The sequence below is a fragment of the Spea bombifrons genome, chromosome 8 (assembly GCF_027358695.1).
Source record: "Spea bombifrons isolate aSpeBom1 chromosome 8, aSpeBom1.2.pri, whole genome shotgun sequence".
Classification (NCBI taxonomy): domain Eukaryota; kingdom Metazoa; phylum Chordata; class Amphibia; order Anura; family Pelobatidae; genus Spea; species Spea bombifrons.
Window position 1 is genome coordinate 40,284,685 of NC_071094.1, and position 21,687 is coordinate 40,306,371.

Genomic DNA, 21,687 nt, shown 5'->3' on the forward strand with positions numbered 1-21,687 from the left:
CGAGTCAGATAAGAAGCTAATATTATTCTGCAGAGAATCCTATCTGTAAAGTATCAAAATACAATTTAATCTGAACGAATAGCAATGTATTTTCCAAAAGTTAAAGTTCTCGCTAGTCCCATTTTATCGTTTTATCAATGTATTCCGTACAGACCGTTACAAATGCCTTAAGAACGGTAATAACATTTTAGAATTGTAGTTTCGTGAAACAAATGTATTCACGTTGTAAAGCTGCGAGTCCCCAGATCCAGTACCTCTTTCAGAGCCGTATTTCAGTATTACACATCTGCGCGATGTACACGGAATACAAATGTCTAAAAAGGCATCGAGTCCTGGTCGTAAAGGTAGCATTAAACACGAATAACATGATGGGGTCCTCAGCAAGTTCTCAATCCGGTCTATCAGATTGCTAGTTGTATGGACAAAAGCAAATTCGTAGACAAGACCCCATGTGGACACCAGACCCTTCTTCACAGCTTATCCCTTTTTTAAGACCATTTCTATCATTAAAGGTGTTTATTCGTTGTTTGACTTACCGGTTTCCTTGGTCTAAGACTCCTTTGAAGGCTACTTCTTGGCTACCATAGCCGACGACAATAGCTTTCTGCAGTGGCAAAAAGTTGATCTAACTCCGTAAACCATTTGTATTTGCCCTTTCAGTATAATAGAGGCGCAAGACTAACATTTTGAGTTCAAAGCTAATAAGGACATAGAAGTTCTAGATCTAATGGGAGGCCAAACAGTTGCTGCTTTCGCCCCTGAAAACTCCAGGTAGCAGAAAACGATAAAAAAAAATATCAGAAAATATCATTTTTGATCTTAGAGGGTTTCAAACGTTTTGGGAGTCTCAGGACAGCTATGATGTACCTTTAAAAAAACATATGTGATAATAATTAAGACACGATCCTTCTCTAACGAAGGAAAGCATCTGAAGTGCCTGCAGCTGTAATAAAGAAGTACTCACTGCTTCTTTCTGCACTCGATGGCTCGATCTATCCTGAATTCAGGTAAACTAATAAAGCCTTCCGCCTTTTCATCCTGCGGAAGAAAGATATGAATGAGGATTAGTATGGAAAAAAAAGAACAATTCAATCAGACAGCCATAAAGCACAGACCGATAGAGCTGGCCGAGGGTGCCGAGAAAGACCACTTTTCTCCAGGAGGTGGGTTTGGGGTTTTGACCAATTTGTCCGCCCGTGCAGACCTAGTTCATAAGCTTATACCTGACACTAAAGGGTTATTTATAAAAAGGAGCTCTACGTCCAAGTCTCTTTTCCGTCTCTTCACCTGTACGCTTTCTATGAGGCTGTCTGATTGAATTTTATGCATGAAAACAAAAAGTGTCACTTCTTATTATAATATCGCAAAACGCAGATAAAACCAAGGTATTGGAAAAAACCCTTCTAAGGCTAGGTTTCCACTTGGGTTTTTGTCCGGCGTTTTTTTCTTGATGAAAAACGCCAGGAAAACTGCCAAGAAAACTGCCACTGCATTTACCTGCGTTTTGGCGTTTTTTCTGGAGTTTTTTCTGGCGTTTTAGCCTTTCTGTGGAAATTGCTTTTTTGACCTTAGGCAGTTTTTCCAGCCTTTACAAGTTAGAAGTTTCACCCAGCTAAAAGGGATTAGGATAAATGGCAAGTATCTGCCCTCTCCTGATGTCATTTACTTGGTAGACCATTTTGTCTCTTTTCTGTGGTTTGTAAGGCATGCTTTATTCCGAATGTCTGCTCCTCTGGGAAGATTGGCCCCAAATGATGGTGCAAATTGTTTGCTGTTGCTTTTGGCACGCAGGATCCAGTCGCGTATGTTTGTTTGTAATGGCATGTTTGTTCCAAATGGTGTAAAATTCAATATGAACCAGTCCAGGACTTTGTTTTGTGTGAAACTGTTTGTTTTCGGCCTATTTCTCGTAGGACACACAGATACTGGGTCCATCCTCTGCATTGTAACTGTGGAAAAAACGCCATAAAAAACGCCAAGGCAATAAACCCACATGGCTTTTTCATGGCGTTTTTTCTCTCCCATAGACTTCTATTGGAGAAAAAAAGCCAAGATTTCTTGCAAAAAACGCCAGAGTGTCAACATGCTGCGATTTGGAAAAACTGCCACAGAGCCCAAAAAAGCAGAAAAACGCCAAAGAGGACTGAAAAAACGCCAAACAGAAAAACGCCAAGTGCATATGGCATTTTGCGATTTCCTATTGAAGAACAGCTAACATCTGGCTGCAGCCGTTTTTCACTAAAAAAACGCCAGGTGGCGCTATTGGCGTTTTTATAGGCGTTTTTAGCAAAAAAAAAACAAATGGAAATCTAGCCTAAAAATGGTGCTTGCGACTCCTTCAACGCCATCCCCAACAGAACTCAACTAAGTGAATTGCTTTTTTTGTTTTAGTTCTGACATAGAGCTGTTTGTTTTAGATGTTAATCGTTTAACCCCTTAATGACAAAGCCCGTACATGTACGGGCTCAAAATGTATTGTTTTGAATGGGTTTTGGGACCGCCCATTGTCCTTAAGGGGTTAATAGACACCGATTGTCTTACGATTGCTGCTACGTTTGTGACGCTTTTATACATGAACCTTAGAATCCAGATTTCGGAATCATTTTAAAACGCGGTCTTGTGTTCTTTAAAGAACCACCAGGAATAGAAGCAGAGATCTTTCTGGAGACGTTTGTTCCGTTAATATGCATGTGGGTGTAGGTGATCATCAAAAACGACTTTTTTCGCACAGCGATGGTGCGTTTCCGTGTGGTTCTGGGTAGCAAACGCTGTAATTTCGCCAATGGAGCGTATCAGAGCCTAGATAGCATTCTTAATAACAGACAAACACTTACCCAAATGTTTTAACATAATTGCTCACTTTTCTCTTCTACATTCTGAAGCTAAATTGTGTGCAAAATCCGCTGATAATTTGGGATAGATTATTGTATATAGCTTTTTTTTTCTTTCTCTCTCTCTCTCTCTCTCTCTCTCTTGAAATTTGATTTTGGGTGCTGCATTGGATAAAGTCAAATAAAATCTCAAGGACTTTTCAATACCTTTTAGCGGGTAAACATATTCATGGATCTAGAATCACATCTTCTTTCATCTGAAAATTTAAACCTACGCGACTCCCTTTAATTCTAAATTTCTTTGTGGCTTTCGTGATGTTAAATCGTATATATTGTGACCCTAAATATGAGTGCACCAGTTAATTTAGCTGCAGAAATGGTTGACGGGGTCTTTAGGGTTAATTTAGGGGCAGTTATGGTTAATGGGGCGTTTAGGGTTAATTTAGGGACAGTTAATGGATGGGAGTGATGAAGATGAGTATGAATTTTATGATAATACATTTTTTTTTAAATTTCGGGCCCCAAAATTAAGGTGCGTCTTATACATGGGTGCGTCTTATACATGGGTGCGTCTTATACATGGGGAAATACGGTAATTGTGGGTTACAGGAAAAAATGGTTGTTACTTACATTTTGGTTGGTGTACCAGTACAGAGAAGAATCCTTTAGAATGAACCAATACTTCTTCCATTTTTGGGTAAAGTATCCTTTGGCATCTTTCTTTTTCCACAACCAGCCTTCACAGTCACCGTGACCCAAATCCTTGCACGAAATCCGCCGTCTGCTACCACTGGTAAGCGAGCTTCCTGAGATATCGGGGGGGAAAATGATGGAAACTAAGTTATTAAGCTTCTACTGTCTACAACAAATTATTTTGAGATTAAATACATTTTTCCCAAGATTGGTCTTCCTTAACATACGGCTCGTATAACATCGGAACAGGACTAGAATTTCATACTAAATCATTTTTATTGTGTTGTAGTTGATCATGTATTACTACAAAGTTTATTAAGTAATTTAGGCTTTTTGAATATTTACTAAGTGCCTTACCTTTTGATCTTTTTTTGGTTTTAACCCTCAATGATGCATAATGGAAAGACTGTACAATAAAAATACAAGTCAAGAATTAGAATACACTGTAATATTGGGATAAAATAAAAACTATTGGTGTAATGGTAACGTTACAAAGATATGTTATCGCTGATACAATAATCATGTCTATATTATCTATACAGTATATATATATATATATATATATATATATATGTAATACCATGTAAGTGTACAGTTCATTTTGCTGAATGTAAAGTTTTTTAACTAAATTCAGCATTAGATAAATAATTCTTAACGCTGCTGAATACCCTTTCCCAGAAATAACTCTTTGATAATGTAAGATACTTATTTTTTCATGTCTTTGTCGGGAACATGTAATTGTCATGTGACAAAAAAGTAGACACTGATACGTTGTTGCCATAAAAAAACCACACAGATTTTCTTTAGGGAACTTTTTCCATGTGATTTAGCCTTCAGAGGAAAAATATAAAAATGCTAAGGTTTATTTGCTTAACATAACAGAGAGTAAAATGAATGCCTGAGTATAACAGGACTTTGACAGATTTCCGGGTAAAATATATATTGACCATTCTGGTTCTGCGAAATGATCCCGAGCCATTTTTGAAGACGGACTCCCTTCAAGGCTTTAGATCACGCGCTGCATCTAATTACAGGATTTATCTTAGAGCCTTCACCAAACAATAAAGCCATTGTTAATTATAGTGGCAGTTCCGACTTCCAAATCCTGATGATTACATGCATATTTCTCAACGTGACAGGAGATGGCAAAACGTTTATGGAGTCGTTTATCAGGAAGGAAAGCGCCATCTTCGTAAATGACCCAAAAAAGACTGCGGACTACCATAGTGAGTAATTACACACGCCCCGGCTGTACTAAAGACTATGTTCAAATAGCATTCTGGATTCCAAAATTGATTTCTTTTCACCCTCTTGGATAGAACACAAATAATAAAAAAATAGTCTACATGACTCGTTCAGATTATTATTGGTGAGAGAACATCTGTGTTTAATACAGCGACTTTGTTTTTCAGACTGTTATTAAATATGAGCTAGGCGGATTTAAAAGGGCTTTTTTTTGTGGAGTAAATTCGTTGTGGTTGCTGGAAAATGTGCCTATTTTTAGCGATACTACTACACCTTCCATACAAACCAGGGGGGTTGGAAAAGTCACAACAAACCTAGAGTTCTTGGATACATTTGAGAAACAGAAGTGTCAATCACCATCCTCCTGAGGTTGTGTTTGTTGAAGCAAGATGAGGGTTGACACGCCAGTCTCCTAGGTGTCCTTCAGCAGATACATGGCTTAGTAGACATGGCCTCTTGAGGATAAGTGATTTTCTATGATAGACAAATTCTTGAAGCTGCAGCAATCCAGCCGTCTCTCGGTGACTGATATGAGCCTGTCCGTATTGTATATATCCTTAACAACCTGATGCTCATCTCCTGTGAATTTGCGAACCTCTAATAAACTCAGGAACCCCCAACACACACGATATTCCTAGACTAGTATATTAATTATATGATATCAGCCAGAATAGCACATACTGCAGAAAAATATGACATCATAAGATCTCATTTAGAACAACGCACAACCGCAAGGTAAGCAGGAAAGAAATTTGCTTCTAGAAAGGCAGCCAACCTTTTTCTCGAAGGTATTAACTGAATCTACCAAAACCACTTCACTTGGCAGTGCATTCAAGATCTTAACTGCCCTGACTGTAAACAATTCTTTCCTTTGCTTAAAACTTTCTGTATGTTGTCTGTAAAATTCTATGAATGAAAAGATCCCCAGATCATTTAATATATATGATAATCATCCCTGACGAGGCATCTTCTTTTTCCAATGGGTAAACAATCACAATTTGTTGACCAATGTTGACCAACTTTGAACCTTCTCTAGTTCCACAATGTCTTTTTTTATGAACTGTTACCCAAATCTGTATTGAATACTCAAGGTACAACCTTACACATGATATATAAGTCAATATGAAATTCTTGTCCTGCACACTCATTCCCCTTTTTAATACAGGATAGCAACTTGCTTGCTTTGTCAGCAACTGTCTGGAATTGTGCACTGCGTGGATGTTTATTATTATTAATAAGCAGTCCTGGATGATAGAGGATGTCCTCATTAACAACCATTCAATGTATAATTAGCATGTTTGCTTGTTTGTGTTCTTCCCCAACTGCATCATTTTACATTTTTCCATGTTGAAATGCATCTGCTGTTTGTGTCATCTGCAAAGTGTTGCTGTCGGTGCCCTGTTCCAGATACAGTATATTACACAGAATCTAAAAAAAGATCTATTTTGTAAGCCTATTTGAAACGTAAGCCCTAAAATGTAGATCCAATATACATACAAGTCAGTCCCCGCAGATCCCATAGCTATGCCAGTATCCTACCAGAATGAATCTTAATATTCCAATTTTGTTTCAGCTATACATGCTTGCCTTTAGCTTTATTTCAATCTATGGAATATATTATACAAACATTAATTCATAAAACCACCAGGCCTCCGACATACAGTAAAACTAATGAATATAAAAAGGCCTCGCTGCTTAGATCCAGCAATTTTGCAAATTAAAACGGAGATACTGCAATAACAATAACTTCATCTGACAGCTGCAATCCACATAGGCGCCTTATATTCTATAGAGCTATATAGCTGGCAGGAGAGAGTGAGAATTCAGCATTAATATTAAATAATTACTTTTGGTTAGAAAGAATGCTGATTAAACCGTGGCAATTACGCAACATGCCTCGGAGTAAACAATACAGAGCCAGCTTTTACAATTAGTGTAGCTTGGCTGGTGAAAATGTCTTACTACCCAAACTCATGCGCAGAATTAAAAGAAAAAATATGTTTAACGAGATAATCAGCCATTGAAACGGAAATCACTTATTTGACAGTGTACTCGGTTATGAGCGGAACATTGTCCATAGCCCGGTTGGGAAAAGCCAACGTTAAGGATAAAAATGACCGGGTCCTCGTCAGAATGTCTGGGAATGTCATCTATGATCTCGAGACATCTTCACCTTGCTGCTCCAAGTAGGAGTTGTGAGGTAGGATGGAGGGGATGGCAGCCCAGGAACAGGCATTGAGATGGCAGAACTGCCGGCAGGGCTATCCTCAGAATTTGTGGGACCCCATTGTCCTGAAGAAAAAGGCAATAAAGTCTACCACTCTCCCCTGTGAACATGGTCTATGAAAGGTGACACTCTGTCATCATATCCGCCTGAAGAGGTCAGGTACATAGGGAAGCAGCAGCAGCGTGGGACTCGGGACAGGAGCCCAGGTTATCCCAGGCTAAGGGTGGCCCTGACTGCCAGAGAGTTGTTGGAGAAATACATAACTCCCCCCTATACCAGGGCATGATAGGTAACACTCAATAGACTTTCACATCTCCTCTGGGGCAATCTCAGAGAGCTGCCTTCTTGACGATGTCACTTATACTGCGTATTAACGGACGTCGTGTGCCCAGACACAGACCACGCAAATCTCCGCCATAATTTTCTTGCCCAAATCGTAGTGCAGACTTTCAGTTGCTACCCATGGAACCTGTTTCTGAAAACAGCCGGGTATCAACGCGATATGACCCTGCCGCAAATCCCTTTGTAGAATTCGCTTACTCTTGACCGCTAATGCTTCGTAAAACACAAAATTATTTCAGAGCTGCTTGGCAGCCAACGAAAATCACCAGTCCCAGAAAATTCTACGTTTATCTGTCAACATTATTTAATATCAGTGAATTGTAAATGTTATGTCAATTCCCTAACACTTGGCCCTCAAACCTTATATTTGAGTCAGTATATCAAACTTTGGCACCTCCAGGACCCGGCCTTGAGTCTCCAGAACATGAGGTCCTGTGTTATGTAACACACATGCGATACTTTTATTTGCGTTCCCTTTGGTTGACCTTTCAGCGAGACTGAACTCCTTTCGGAGACAGGAGATGCGCTGGAGCAGAATAGCACTTAACGCATTACTGCCGGTCTGTGACTCACAATGGAAAGAACGCAATTTACTGCTGTGACAGATTTCCTTTAGTTATTCCCCTTACGCCGTCTTATTACATGTTCTGCGCTTTTACATTTACACATGATACGAATAATGTAATACTTCGGAGTAAATGCAAACACTCAAAGGTAAATATAGCCTCAGACGCTGCGGGTAAGACGGAAAGATGCGGCCTACTCCATTGGAGCGGAAGCTGGCATCAATGGCAACAATCCTTAAAAATTCTCGTGTGGGATACACTTTTGATCACATACATAGTAACATAGTAACAGGTTAAAAAAAAGTCCATCGGGTTCCACCCTACTGTGATTCTAATTGTGCCTCAAAACGGGGAAAAATGATTTCTTGATTCCAATATGGTTTCTGATTTCTCACTGGATCAACGAGCCATAGCTAATCCCGGCCTTATTACCCCTTCCATCCCTCTATATCTCTTGAATCTGATATCGCAGTCTCTGTTGGTGGTGAATTCCACATCTTTATTGTTCTTACTGTAAAGAACCTTTTTCGCTAAAAACACTCCCTTTGCAAAAGTCTGAATAAACCTCTGGTTTTCTGGAATAAATATTTGATCAGAGATCAGATTTTTAAATCTGGCATTAGTTCTTGAGCTAATATATCAGATCACTGTGTCAAAATTATATATATATATATATATATATATATATATATATATATATATACAAAGAAAAAAAAAAATATATATATATATATATATATATACAAAGAAAATGTCATATTAAAAGTGGAGCCGAGCGCGGGCCAAGGAGGACTCGCCGGTAACTTGAGAAAAGTCCAGAATACCGAAATAAATTCTTGGCTCTGGTCTGCATCCTTTTACTCATAAAGCTGGCTTGTCTCGCTATTGTTAGACAATATTAAATCCCTTGAATTATTTAAAGTGAATTTGGTCTTAGATCACACAAGAACACGAAGAATGGAATTTAAAAGGCATTCATGATGTCATTTAGTAGCTTTTTTTTTACAAATTAGAGTAGAAACGTGTAGATCATTTAGTAAAGGCTGCGCATGCTTTATTTTGGGGTAATAAGAGGCTGTTTTAGCCCTAATGAAATCTTTTTAAGTCATTGTAAGGTACAACAAAGCACATTCAATTTCAGTAATTGAATTGGTTCCTAATTCTGAAAATAGTTTGCAAAATCTCTACGCTCACAGCCGTACCTTCCTCGCCGATGTGTTTCCTTGTCGCTCCACCGCGGAGGTTGTATACCTTTAACATAAAGAAAAGATACCATAAATGCCGTTATTACATTACATTCTATCCATAGAGTGCCAGCGGAATATATTCTTCATTGTATGCATTTTGCAAACATAAACACGGAATTAAATTGATAAACGTAATACATTGTATCAGCACCCGTCATGTCTTCAGCTAGAGGGTAGGACATTTTGGGGCAGAAAGTATACTTCAGGCATGGGCAAGATTTTTAGCATTAGTGGTAAAAGGTAATGCAGCTTTAAGATGCCTTGTATATATACATAATTCTAATAATCGGAAAATATAATTAAAAAGGACCTCATTATTGATGCCCCCCCCAATAAATGTGTGTTTTTTGGAGTTTAATGAAAGGTGAGCGGTTTGCAGAATAAAAATGATCAGGAAAGACTATGGGATCCTAATATAAACGGCTTGGGAGTACAGGGAGTTTTACTTTACTGAGAGGGTGGTAGATACATGGAATAACCTTCCAGCAGAAGTGGTAAAAGTTACTACAGTGAGAGATTGAGATACGGCATGTGGCTCCTGGGTCTAAGACGAGACAAAGGACTGGTTAAGTCTTTACATCAGGTAAATGGGTAGATTAGATGGGCTGAATAGATCTTATCTGCCATTAAGTTCTATGTTTCTTTTAAAGGAGATTCACGCCATAATATCCAAGCGAAACAATTTATTTCTGGCCGTTTGTTCTCATCTGATTGCGAAATCTGTTTTTCAAACTCTCCGTTATTCCTCTTTCATAAGTGTGAAAACGATGCCCCGTTCACTGTGCAATTATTATACCTTTTTAACATATTTAAAACAAATGCTGCTAATTATGCCCTTTAGTCGTAACATTAGCAATCCCAAACATCATAAATCAGGCACCGCGCATTACATTCTATTTCCCCGTCTTATGAACGGAAACCGAATGAAACACATTTGCATCGCGAGTTGCGCAATCAGCATAACCTAATCACATTACTGTCGGAGCTTATCATCCTCACCGGAGCCGCGGCTCCGCGAAACTTTAAATACTGTATGCTTGCCATGCCGGGTAATAAAGATCGCGGCGGTAATAGTAAAAAGTGCTTTATCACAATTACAGAAAAAAAAAATAAAAAAAAATAATCATAAACTCCCCCCCCTTCCCTCCCCGCCTCTCAATGGAAAAACTGGGATTTTGCATAAAGTTAAATATTAAAATGACATAAATCATTTAAAATAACCTTTTACTTTTAGAATCTGTTTTGCCCGTATAAATGATGCCAAAGGGTTGCAAGTACTTCACGCTAAATGGGAAAATGCATAATTTAGTGCATTTGTAATTTTTTTCATTTTTTTATATTCTGCTGTTAAAAACTCCCACCTTTTTGTTATCACTAGATAAAAATAAACGTTCCAAAAATACTTAGCTATTCTCTTCTTTTAAAAAAAGCTCTAGTTTTTGCAGAATATAATGTTTTCAGGCAGCCGCAGAGTTCTCACTCTATCTGTCCCCCAATCTACTAGACAAACACCCCAACTCTTTATCATACTGCCTGTGGGAAACAATAGAATTGCTTAGTCTTAATCACTTAGTCCAATACGCTGACTAATAAGAGTCTATAGAGGAACTGACTTCATTAGCGTTGCCGTAAAGCATCAGCTCAGTGTGGTGTTTGACAAATTAGTCATATTATGGGTGGAGCTACCATAAAGTCCTACCCAATCACCACCAGCAATAATAAAAAAATAGTTCTAATGCTGAATTCATTGCGCTCAACCCTTCTACAATTAGGTGAAGCTATGATGTAATTCGGATCTTGCTAGATTTTTACTACCTGGGAATAATATTTCCTCCGCTATAAATGCGCTCAATATTTTATATAACAGATGGCTGGACATTCTAAAAATAGATATTTTCTTCCCGTCAGCCAGAAAATGATTTTCACGAAACAGATTAGAAAAATAATAACCACATTTTGGTTGGAGTGAATTTCAATGTTCTATATTTATAGGGATATGACTGGTATGGGGGGGGGGCAGACAGGTCCATGCAATGAGGAGAAGAAGGATGAGGATCATGGAAGCCGATGAGTAACCACAATACTTCTTCTGTAGTATGGATCTTATCCAGACCTGAGCATTTCCCAGAGATGGGAAGGGATGCGAAGGGGGTAAAACTGGGTGCTAGTAGGCAAAACTTGACACATACCCCCCCGACAAGTCATATTTAAAGCCACCACTCAAGGCTCGATCTCCCATTAGCCAGACCAAGCATGCTCTTCGGAGGTGAAAGAGGAACAGCTTAATGACTGTCCTGTCTGCTTATCTATCGATTATGTAAATATCTACAAGCTTCAGGACCCTTGCCCCTTTTTTGCCTTTACCTCTCGTGTAAAAGTAGGGACCCTACTTTTATCAGCCAATTAAATGATAACTTGGAGCTGCCATGACTTTTTATGTGGAATGCTTAGCGGGCACCAAGACCTCAGACTCCAGTGCCAGGAAAGAATATTCATTACAACAAGAAAGCATATTATATAATAAACAAGATGTATAAAGTAATGAATATATAAAATAAAAGAAATACTTAAAATTTGGTGATGGTTTTTTGTTTCTTTGCAGAAGTGCCTTTGTTCGGTGCCATTACTTGCTAATCTCAGTCCATTTTTTTTAATGCCTACTTAGATAAATCGATTGTGCGCAGACGTTCCATCTACATCTTTATTACTTATAAATTATAAATTACATTTTCCACTTGCCTTCCTCCAAACACCGAGCTAATATTAGCACTGCAGGGCTTTGCAGACCTACAAATGTGTAAAACCCATAAATTGAGGAAAGACGAAGACAGAGCTGAAGAAATGAATGGAGATCATGATTCAAGTCAGAGCCGCCATGCGGCATAAAACCGGGGACTGTTTGTTTGCTTATTTATTGATGTTTCTTCATAAATAATAAGTAAAAATTAATAGGAATAGAACAGAAAATGGTTTGGGTAGTAATACAATTTGAAGGATTTTTTTCATATTTTCTAAAAATAAAAAAAAATAGAAAGGGCTTAATAAGTAGCAAATGGGGAGGAAATAAATGTGCTAGGAGAAAGAACAAAAGTATAACTAAAGAGACAGAATAGACTGTTTCCAGCGATCACCTTGATTTTGGCTTTGCCCTCAAGAAATGCTCGAGGTCTCCCATGGGACAGGCCAAGTCCTGGAAGCCACCGTTATGACATATTATACATATAAAAACCTGCGTCGTACATGATTCAGAAAGAGCTGCAGTTACATCTTGATATCATGATATCATCTGTTGTTCAGATCCGTCCTTCAGCTTTTATTCGTGTAAAAATAAAATCAATAATGTGCATTACTACTGCAACGTGATATGTCCTAAAATGATTCTTTCTCATAGAGTGTTTGGCATTTACATGCCAGCTTAGTACATCTCGATTTCAGGAAATACTCTATAATATGTCACACAAAAAAAGGATAAGTTACCTTTCATTGTCTCCCCCGATTGTGTCTCCAGCTCTCTGTGAAAAAGAAAGCGAGCAATTAGAATGTGATAAAAATTCTAGAAAATGAGAAAACAAAATGGATAAACAAAAGGGCTCATCAAAGCCATCAACAAAACCTCAATGGTTTAAGTCAGCTCTAAACCCATATACACAAGCTCCAACTCCAAGCTCCAACTCCAACTCCAAGCTCCAACTCCAAGCTCTAACTCCAAGCTCCAACTCCAAGCTCCAACTCCAAGCTCCAACTCCAAGCACCAACTCCAAGCTCCAACTCCAAGCTCCAACTCCAAGCTCCAACTCCAAGCTCCAACTCCAACTCCAAGCTCCAACTCCAAGCTCCAACTCCAATCTCCAACTCCAAGCTCCAACTCAGGTCAGCGAAAATCACTAATAAGTGTAAAAGGGTCGTCATCCGATTCCGTTTACTAAGGTGTAATAAAGTCAAACTCTAAGCTCTTTCCTCTTGGTGGTTTCATCTACACGGCCAGCGTGGTACTTAAACATTCTAAAGTTATTCCAACTTTTGCTTCGCCATATTATCTTCGTTTTAACAGAGAGTGGTCAAAAGGGGCCGATACGGTCTCTTGGAAATGACTGGGTCTTAGTGACAGAATAAATGCCCCTTTGGAAAACAGGCTTTAAGGCAAAGCTTTAAAACCAACAAGACTAGGGTGTGAACGAGGTTGAGTTATTTAGTAGATGAATACCTTCATCTATTGCTCTGTTGGCCTAACGCCTCTGATGTGCATGGCCATTGGTCGCTGTTATTCTACGGCTCCAGAACACACAATTTAAAATAAAAATAAAAAATGTAACACTAAAAAAAACTAGGAACTAGTAAGAGTCTCAGATTCTGCACACGGTTCTGTAGGGGTATCAAGCCTAAAGACATCGTATTTGTAGAGTTTAGTTCCAAGAGTCTCAGCATTTTAGTAGCAGGTAAGTCTATTTTAGTGAAACCTTAAAATGTTGTCACTTGGGTCAATGCTGGCCATAAAAGAATATATCATCTTGGAGAAATATAAAGCGGCTATAATAGTGGCGTGCGGGTTTTTCATTTGTAGCGAACTCATCTTAGATCAGCTTATGGTTCTGACCTTCACGCGGAACGTAGACTCTAAATGATTATACAGTAAGTTACATTGTTGACGTTGCCATTCCAAAGCCATGTAATAAATGTTTCCTGGGTTAAGTAAAATATCCTGGAATCGGTTAAAAAAAACCCAGCAGAAATAATAAAAATAATTTTGCAAAAATATCTAAACATCCATTATGGAAGGTATCAATCAAATATGGCATTTTTGGGGCAGCTGATGATGTGAAGTCCTACAAAATCAATTTAATTAGTTAATAAAACTTAGGAAAGGGCACAATAATAAAAAAAAAGAATTGGTGGGCCTTTCTCTGACCTACACTTTATCTTACGCAAAACCCGGTAATCAAAGTGCCTCGATACAGCTGACCAAAGCAAGATGAACAGAGAACTATTCAGGTTAATGGGACTTTTTCCATCGACCTCTAGAAGCTTTTAAAAATCTAATCAAAGTGAAGTCGGTCTCTAAGCAGATAAATTCTCAGAACCGGGGAGCTAGTCTGCTTTCTGAAGTCATACTTCATGTACTCACCCAATACGTGACAATGGCGTGGACGGAATGTAGAGGTTAAAATTCAATATTTTCTCCATTATCTGAAATATGATTTTATTTTTTTTAACTAGTCCCTAAACCATTCTGCGCTACGTTTGACTTTTCCAGAAGGACCCAGATTCGTTGGGAGGTCCAAGACCTTTTGGGACCTTGTATTTAATTGTCTATGATATACACTCCACTACTTTGTCTCGGACCTCGGACAAAAGTGGCCGTCAAAGAATTTTGAGAAAGAGCTGAGTGTTTATTTACGAGGGCTCAAGCCCTCCAAGGACAAAGGTTTGCTAATGGTTAGAAGCGGTCGATATTCATTAATGAGGTTTCACTTCCTTTTTTTAATGTGGGCAATGAGTCAGTGATTCTACGGGGCGATGACAGGAAGGCAGCGGATGCCAATTTTATCTCTGTAACCGGATCTAGAAGACAGACAGGAAGCGAGTGCTTGGAGAAAGAAGATCTATTTACAGTATTCCGCTTGTTATTTAATCCGTAAAAGAGGTATAAACACCCAGTGGATACAATTCTTTTTTATGTACGTACATATGTATGTTTTATTTGATTGGGTTACAATGTCAAGGCGTCGACTATTAGTGATGAAGGGTTGCTGCCCAACACAAAAGGAATGAGTTGGCCCCCGTGTGATGTATGGCTAGATCTGTGACATGACATTCGAGAAATCTCCACACACTACCTATGTACTATGGGGAGGGGAATTGAAGCTGGCAAGCTGTATTGATGATGGGAGATGACAAGAGTGAGAGCGTGTTTGTGGATGTATGTGTAAGTGGGCAGTGTTGCAGTAAGTGAGTGTGTGTCTTACTGTAAGTATTGGAGAGTGAGTATGTGTACTTTTGAGTATGTATTAGTGTATGGCACAATAGTGGGCATGTGCGGTGTTAGTATATGGTGTTAGCATGTGTGTGAGTGTGTACCATGCTACGATATGTGTGTTATCATGTGTGTGTGTTACTGTATGGTGTGTGTCAATATATGATGTTAAAATGCGTGTGTATGTTAGTGTTTTAGCATGCGTGTGTGTTAGTGTTTGGTTTTAGTGTGTGTGGGTGCTAGTATATGGTGTTAGCATGAGTGTGTGTCAGAGGATGGTGTAAGAGTGTCGACACAATATTTTTGATACTTTAATTAAACCTGACTATTACTAATAAAACATATTTGGTGGGAGATCCTCTTTGGGGTTTATCATCTTTGTGCCCCTGGAAAAAACATCACAACTGGCTGTGTTTTTTTTTCCTTTGAGCTTCGACGCCACAATTTAGCTCTTTTTTTTGCAAGAAGCAGAGACTATGAAAAGCTTAAATAACACTTATTTTGTTGTTTAGTGAAAACGGTGTTTCCTGTGCAGTTTCTAAAGCAGCATATAATCAACGTTTAGCCGGAGAAGTTTCCAATTTAAAATGAAATATATAGCTTTTTTTCTCCCCCATCTTACGTGTTGTACGCTCCGCGCGCCGCGTGCTGCTGTACATTAGTGGATGCCTGATCTGGCTACCTGCGTCTCTCGACGGCCAGTGATGAAAACAGTAATTTACCACGAAGCCGGCTGTGAGGTGTCAAAGGCAACAAAAAAGGAAACACAGCGGGATGGTTACATTCTGGCGGAAATAATTTCTTCATGTTGTCACTCACGGGTAATGATTTCTTCTGAGTGACAGCACTTTGTAGAGAAGTATGTGATGGATGTATCTGGATACATACGTGGCATGCGTAATAACATTCATTTAAAGGGACACGCCACCATCATATTTATTTTAACGCAAATTATGGTGTCCCCTTTAAATGACTATTTTCTACCTTTCATGGCTACAATAATCTGGATAATATGCATCGAGACTTAGACAGCAGATAAGAAACACTCGGCCCCCCTGTCTGCCCGTAGCTCCTGAAGTAACAACGTTGGTCTCGTCTTAGATTCAGGAGCCGTATGTCTATCCCATGCATGTTAAATGCCCCTCACTGTATTAGCCTCTACCACTTCTGCCTGGAGGCTATTCCACTTACCTACCACCCTGTCAGTAAAGTATACAATACAAAAGAAATATAAAAAAGTAAGAAAGGAGGAAGAAATATGAATGAATTATGGGCCGGTGTGTGGATTGTTGCTAAAGCCCCAGATACGGCAGTTCAGTCCATCAGAGAACTTTATCTAAACTAACAGCAAAGCCACGGAAGCAGGGTTTGAGAGCAGGTGTTACATTGATACTCACACGTCTTTCACACAACACGCCGAAGCGCGATGCAGGAGTATATTTTCCTTTGTGTCTTTTAACCCCGTGATAAAGTGTTTATCTGAAGGTGGGTGACTGCGCTCAGATACCATCCTGTTTCCCCTCATGCGGTATCGTGTGCGGGGCTGATGCCCACATACTTTTCTAAGTGGGAGTAAGGTTAAAATAAGCAGATTTGTGGTAAATGAGTAATTACAGAATTTTCGCCTACATGTACAAAGTATGGATTCATGTACAAAGTATGGGGTTACCCATCATGCATTGGAGCTCTCAGGGTTTTTGCTCCTGATCTCAGGGTCTCAGGGTGAAGGGGCAGATTCTCACAGTCTGGAGCTGATGCATTCCTACTCTATATTGATCTGATTATATATTATATTTTTTGCCACTTGTCCTGAAACAAATGGGACAGTTTTGATGAGTTATGTGATACTTGCCAACAGTCCTCTCCAAGAGACTGGCACTTCATTGGCTGCACATGCTCAGTTCACATACTAGAGTAAACATGGTTGGCACATAATGTGTTGATTAATATGAATAGGGTGCGATATCATGAAGGAATGTAGAGGAATCTACAATAAACTATTTTTTTGTTTTATTTTATATTATATATTATTTCATGTTGATCTGGAAAAATAGTTGGGCGCAAGAAAAGAGTGGCCCTCTTTATATAAGTGTTCCAGGTCCCCAAGCACCTTAATCTAGCCTTGGTTACCACAAGTACATTCCAGGTTGAGAATTTTGGAAGGTAAGAGGACTAAGCCTCCCCTCGAGACGGAGAAGGCCAAAATCAAGGAGTGAGGCAGAGCTGGGCAGGGGAGGGCATTACAATGGGGGGGGGGCAGGTGCTTAACTAGAAGGAACAAGGCCATGGTGCAAAAATTGTCCCAGGCTCCATGAAGTATGTCCCACGATGCCAACTTTGCCACCAGTTTCTCACTGTCAACTTTGTCCCCAAACAGCTTCTCTGTGCCATCTTAGCCCCCACACAGCTTGCCTGTGTCTTTCTCCCTCCATGGAGACTGATCCAGCATGCAGGAAATGGATGTGATGTAACTTCCTGCATGGATCAGACAGCGTGCAGGAAGAGAGCGTGAGTAATCAGCAAATTGGATGATCTTTACATCTCCGTATCGTTAACTGCAGATGTTACCTGGGCGGTCATAGGGGCTGCTTGGACCCCCTAGAGTAGCGGGCCTGGGGTGAGGGAGGACAATCTACTATTTAATCATAACAATCTCAAGGAATGTGAGAAAAATTATTTATTTATATTTATATATTATTCCTAATACTTTTTTTCTGTTTGATTTGTCACATTTCCTACATTATCCAACCTTTATACAAATGCACCCCAAATAATAATATTTTTGTTGTACACGTGCAGTATATAAGATGTGATTAATTAAAACCTCAGTCTGTTAGTTAAGTAGCTAACACTACCTCCAGCGGAATGATGACATAAGTAACAGAACACGGCGTTAAAACACAGGGTGTCAGATTGGGAAAAAAAATCCCTTTACAATTATTGCCTGCATCAGTGTTAAAAAAAAACTGCAATATACATCACAGGATAATTGGGGATCTAAACTATTGCCATAAATGAAGTTTTGTGCTGAAATACAGGTACAACGTTTCAAAAGTGGTCTTTCTCCAAGGCAACCAATGGAAGGTTTCAATTTTTTTTATACAAAACCCCCTAATGGTATTATTTGACATACTTATATTTAAATGTCTGAATGTCAAATGCATATATAATTGGCGCTCACAAGGGTTAAAAGTAGACTTACATATAGTTACTAAGGCTACTTGTACATACATTGTAAACAGACCCCCAAAAAGCCAACATCAGACTCTACCCTTGTTCACTACAGTTTAGGCATTCAATAAATCCAAGGTCTCCTACAAATCCCAGTCATCGCCAAACAATCCCATTCTGGTTCTGCAGGGTAAAAGTGGAACGGTCCGAGGAACTACTTATTTCATTGTTGCTATAGCACCACTGTTACCCATTGTGCCACCATTATGTTCTACCTTCTAACTTCACCTATTGCTGGCTGCCCAACTGCATCTCGACACACCTTAACTCATTCCAGTATGTCTACAACTGCTCATGTAAGGGCTTTACTCCCCAGCTGCTCCTTGACCCAGCACGTCTTCTTGTCTGTTTTCACCCGTGTAACATTGTGGCATCTTAATCAATGATAATGCCATCTTCTGCCTATACTGTACAAACAGTGTAGAGGAAAAAGAACACGGAATAACAACACGGGTGTATACTTACATGGTACAGCGGGACAGTGTTGCTTTCAGCCAGTGAAAATGTCAAGGCATCTTGTTGAGCCGGATCTAGCCGACCGGAGGAGGTTAACATTGATGGACTGATGGGGTAACTTGGGCTGCCTGGATTTTTGCTTTTTTTCTTCGACCTGCGTCCTGTGTCCCTTTTGTTGTCCTTCTGATTGACAGGTTCCTCCTGTATCACTAGGATCTTTTCATCGCTCAAGTAACGCAAGAGAGAGTTCTCAGAGTCAGTGGTCGGAGGGGAGAAAACACAAAAAAAAAGAAAGAAAGATAAGTAGAAGGTAAGAGGAGATCTGAGGTGGTTTCTCTGCTGCGTTATGAAACCAGCTGCTGGTTCTTTACAATAAAACTTCAGCTATTCACAACATCCTATAACCTTTTCGTACGGCCCACGGGTTATACAAACAGGTGGAACAATAAAAAGGAAACCTGATTTCCTTCTGATTCAAAATCGTCCTCTCTGTGAGATCGTATCTAAAGATGCGTGAAGATCTTAGAAGAGCCATTAAAACATAGACTCTAATCTAATTAGAACTAGATTTAGTTACAATGTTTTTGTGTTCAAAAGGAAACATTACGTTGTTGTAGAAGTCTAAACTGTTTACAGGAGATATTCAATGTATATGGAAAAAGATGGTTCGGTCCAACTTAACGCGGACACAGTTATTTCAATTGATGTTAAGCGTCCGTACTCACCTCTGCTCCCTCGTTTATACATATTTGGCTCCTTAGATTCTCCAACCCAGCTGTATTCCGCAGGCATAGACACCGGTCTCAGGTCACCTGGAGAGACACCAACGTCTTGGTTAATATATAGAATATATAACACTTAAAAGAGAAGACAGTCTACTAGATAAAGATAATTCATACTTCTGGTTTACATGAAAATGTCTGTTCATGAATGATGTCCTTCTACATATAAAATACAGAAAGTCTCGTTTTTCAGCATAAGTGCATACATTACATAAGGGGTGTGTTGACATAAATGAACTTGGTAAAAACTTCCAGCAACCGATCTCATAAAGTGAAAAACCACAGGGTCTCCCACCCTCGGGCACAGACTGGCCATCTGGCACATTGGGCAAATGCCCAGTGGGCCCCTAACAAACAGCACCCCTGGTTTCACATTGAAGCACTGACCTTGGGGCTTCAATTAAAAACAATGGAAGGCCCTTGTCAGGAGAACTTACAATCTACCGGAACCAAGAAAACATGAAAAAAAAAAATACTTTAATAGAGCAGTGGCCTGCATATTCTAAAGAACAAGTCTGCTGCAGAAAACACACTTTATTTATTTATTATATTTATTTTCTATTTTCATTGATGTTTTAACATCTGACATTTTCAGTGGTGATTGAAGAACCCAAACAGCTCAGCCTATGACATGAAATAGCGTCTATGACCTTGTCATTGTGCACACGCGCCCGACTCACAGCACAGAAATATACTCCCGGCTTCACGGTTTTATGTATTATTTTCGTTACATTATAACAAAAATATCGTTTGTTACATTAAACAGTCGGCGTTGTATCTAAATAGTCCTTCTAGAGAGATCTTCACAACAAATTCTCAACAGAGACTTTATTGACTCAACGGCGTTGCGCAACAAAGAAAATAGTCATCGGCTAAACGCATAATCCAAGCACTTTGCCTTCTTCCTTGAAGGATTTGTATTGTACGATATTTAATTCCTCCAGATTTACTGTAGGTGTAGTGGATTTAAGTGGAACGCGTCTCTCAATAAAACTAACAAGGGCAACTAAACGCTACGGCAGGGCCCTGAAGCAAGAGGACAGGCTGTAGGGTTGTCATTGGGCCAACTTGTCACGTTGCGCATGTTTGAAAGGCGTCTGGTCATCCAATATGACAATTGGCCCCCGGTTTTATGGCAGAGAGGCTGTCAGCCCCTAGACTTGCTGCCCAATGCCTAGACCACATCCGCCATTTTGTTTTTCAAGGACAATGCGCTACAACTCTCAGTATACGTAACCCGCAGATTGTGTGGCTGCTTTTCATGGGGGTTTTGCCCCCTATTTGTGGGATAAATGAACACGTCACATGTTGTCAACCAACCTATGTCAAGAGCTGCCTCCTGCAGTACGCGGGATGTATAAACTCGGTTATACAAGTGCAAGACCATAAAACGACATACAATCTTAAGATTCTGAGAGTTGGAGTACATTGCGGCATAAATGCCGTCCTCGGGCTTCTGCTAAATGCGTGCGGAGCCCTGCCTAATTAAAACAGTTGTGTGAGTCTAAACAAGGTCCACGAGGTTAAGCAGCTGTGTGCTGCAGAATGCATCGCGTTCCCCGACATCATAAGCATTATGCACTTAATGATTCCAGTAATATAATCAGCCCGATTCCACCGCAGGAATTCTCCAACGGCTGCGTGAAAGGTCACAGCTTGCCACTTTTTTATAATATGGCAGCAGCATCTTCTGCATCCAAAAAACAGTGGATTCTATCACATATTTTTTTTGCTAGTAATTTAATTTACCGACGGCCTGCAGCAGTTGGTAGCTTGCACGTCTCATCTGTGTTTCAGATCCTCTGCCTTTTTGCCTGATATTGCTATTCTAATTTTGCACATTTTTTACAAATGGGAAAAGAGAAGTCGATGATTTTATGCATTAAAAAAAGACGATGGTTAAATTCCCCAAATATAGAAGGTATCCTAAAGACAGACGTTTTAACTCTTATCATAAGACATTTAAAATCATCGCAGGAATGAAAATACTAAGTGTGATATGCGGAGGACGGGGCAAAAAAGGTGGAATTGACCATCCCTGGACTTTTGTTCAATGAACCTCCAGGTCAATACGAAGATGTTGGAAAGCAACGAGG

General features: G+C 39.5%; 1 protein-coding gene across 1 annotated transcript in view; it reads right to left on the bottom strand.

The window, feature by feature from the left end:
* LOC128502597 (connector enhancer of kinase suppressor of ras 2-like) overlaps positions 1-21,687 on the bottom strand; it is a 162,232-nt gene that overhangs the window by 11,688 nt on the left and 128,857 nt on the right. Inside the window, exons 12-17 of the mRNA XM_053472436.1 lie at positions 19,535-19,621; positions 19,189-19,193; positions 18,819-19,058; positions 3,882-3,930; positions 3,462-3,637; positions 965-1,038 (exon numbers count right to left, since the gene is read on the bottom strand). Coding sequence (XP_053328411.1) covers positions 965-1,038; positions 3,462-3,637; positions 3,882-3,930; positions 18,819-19,058; positions 19,189-19,193; positions 19,535-19,621 — 631 coding nt within the window. The remainder of the gene's footprint in view (positions 1-964; positions 1,039-3,461; positions 3,638-3,881; positions 3,931-18,818; positions 19,059-19,188; positions 19,194-19,534; positions 19,622-21,687) is intronic.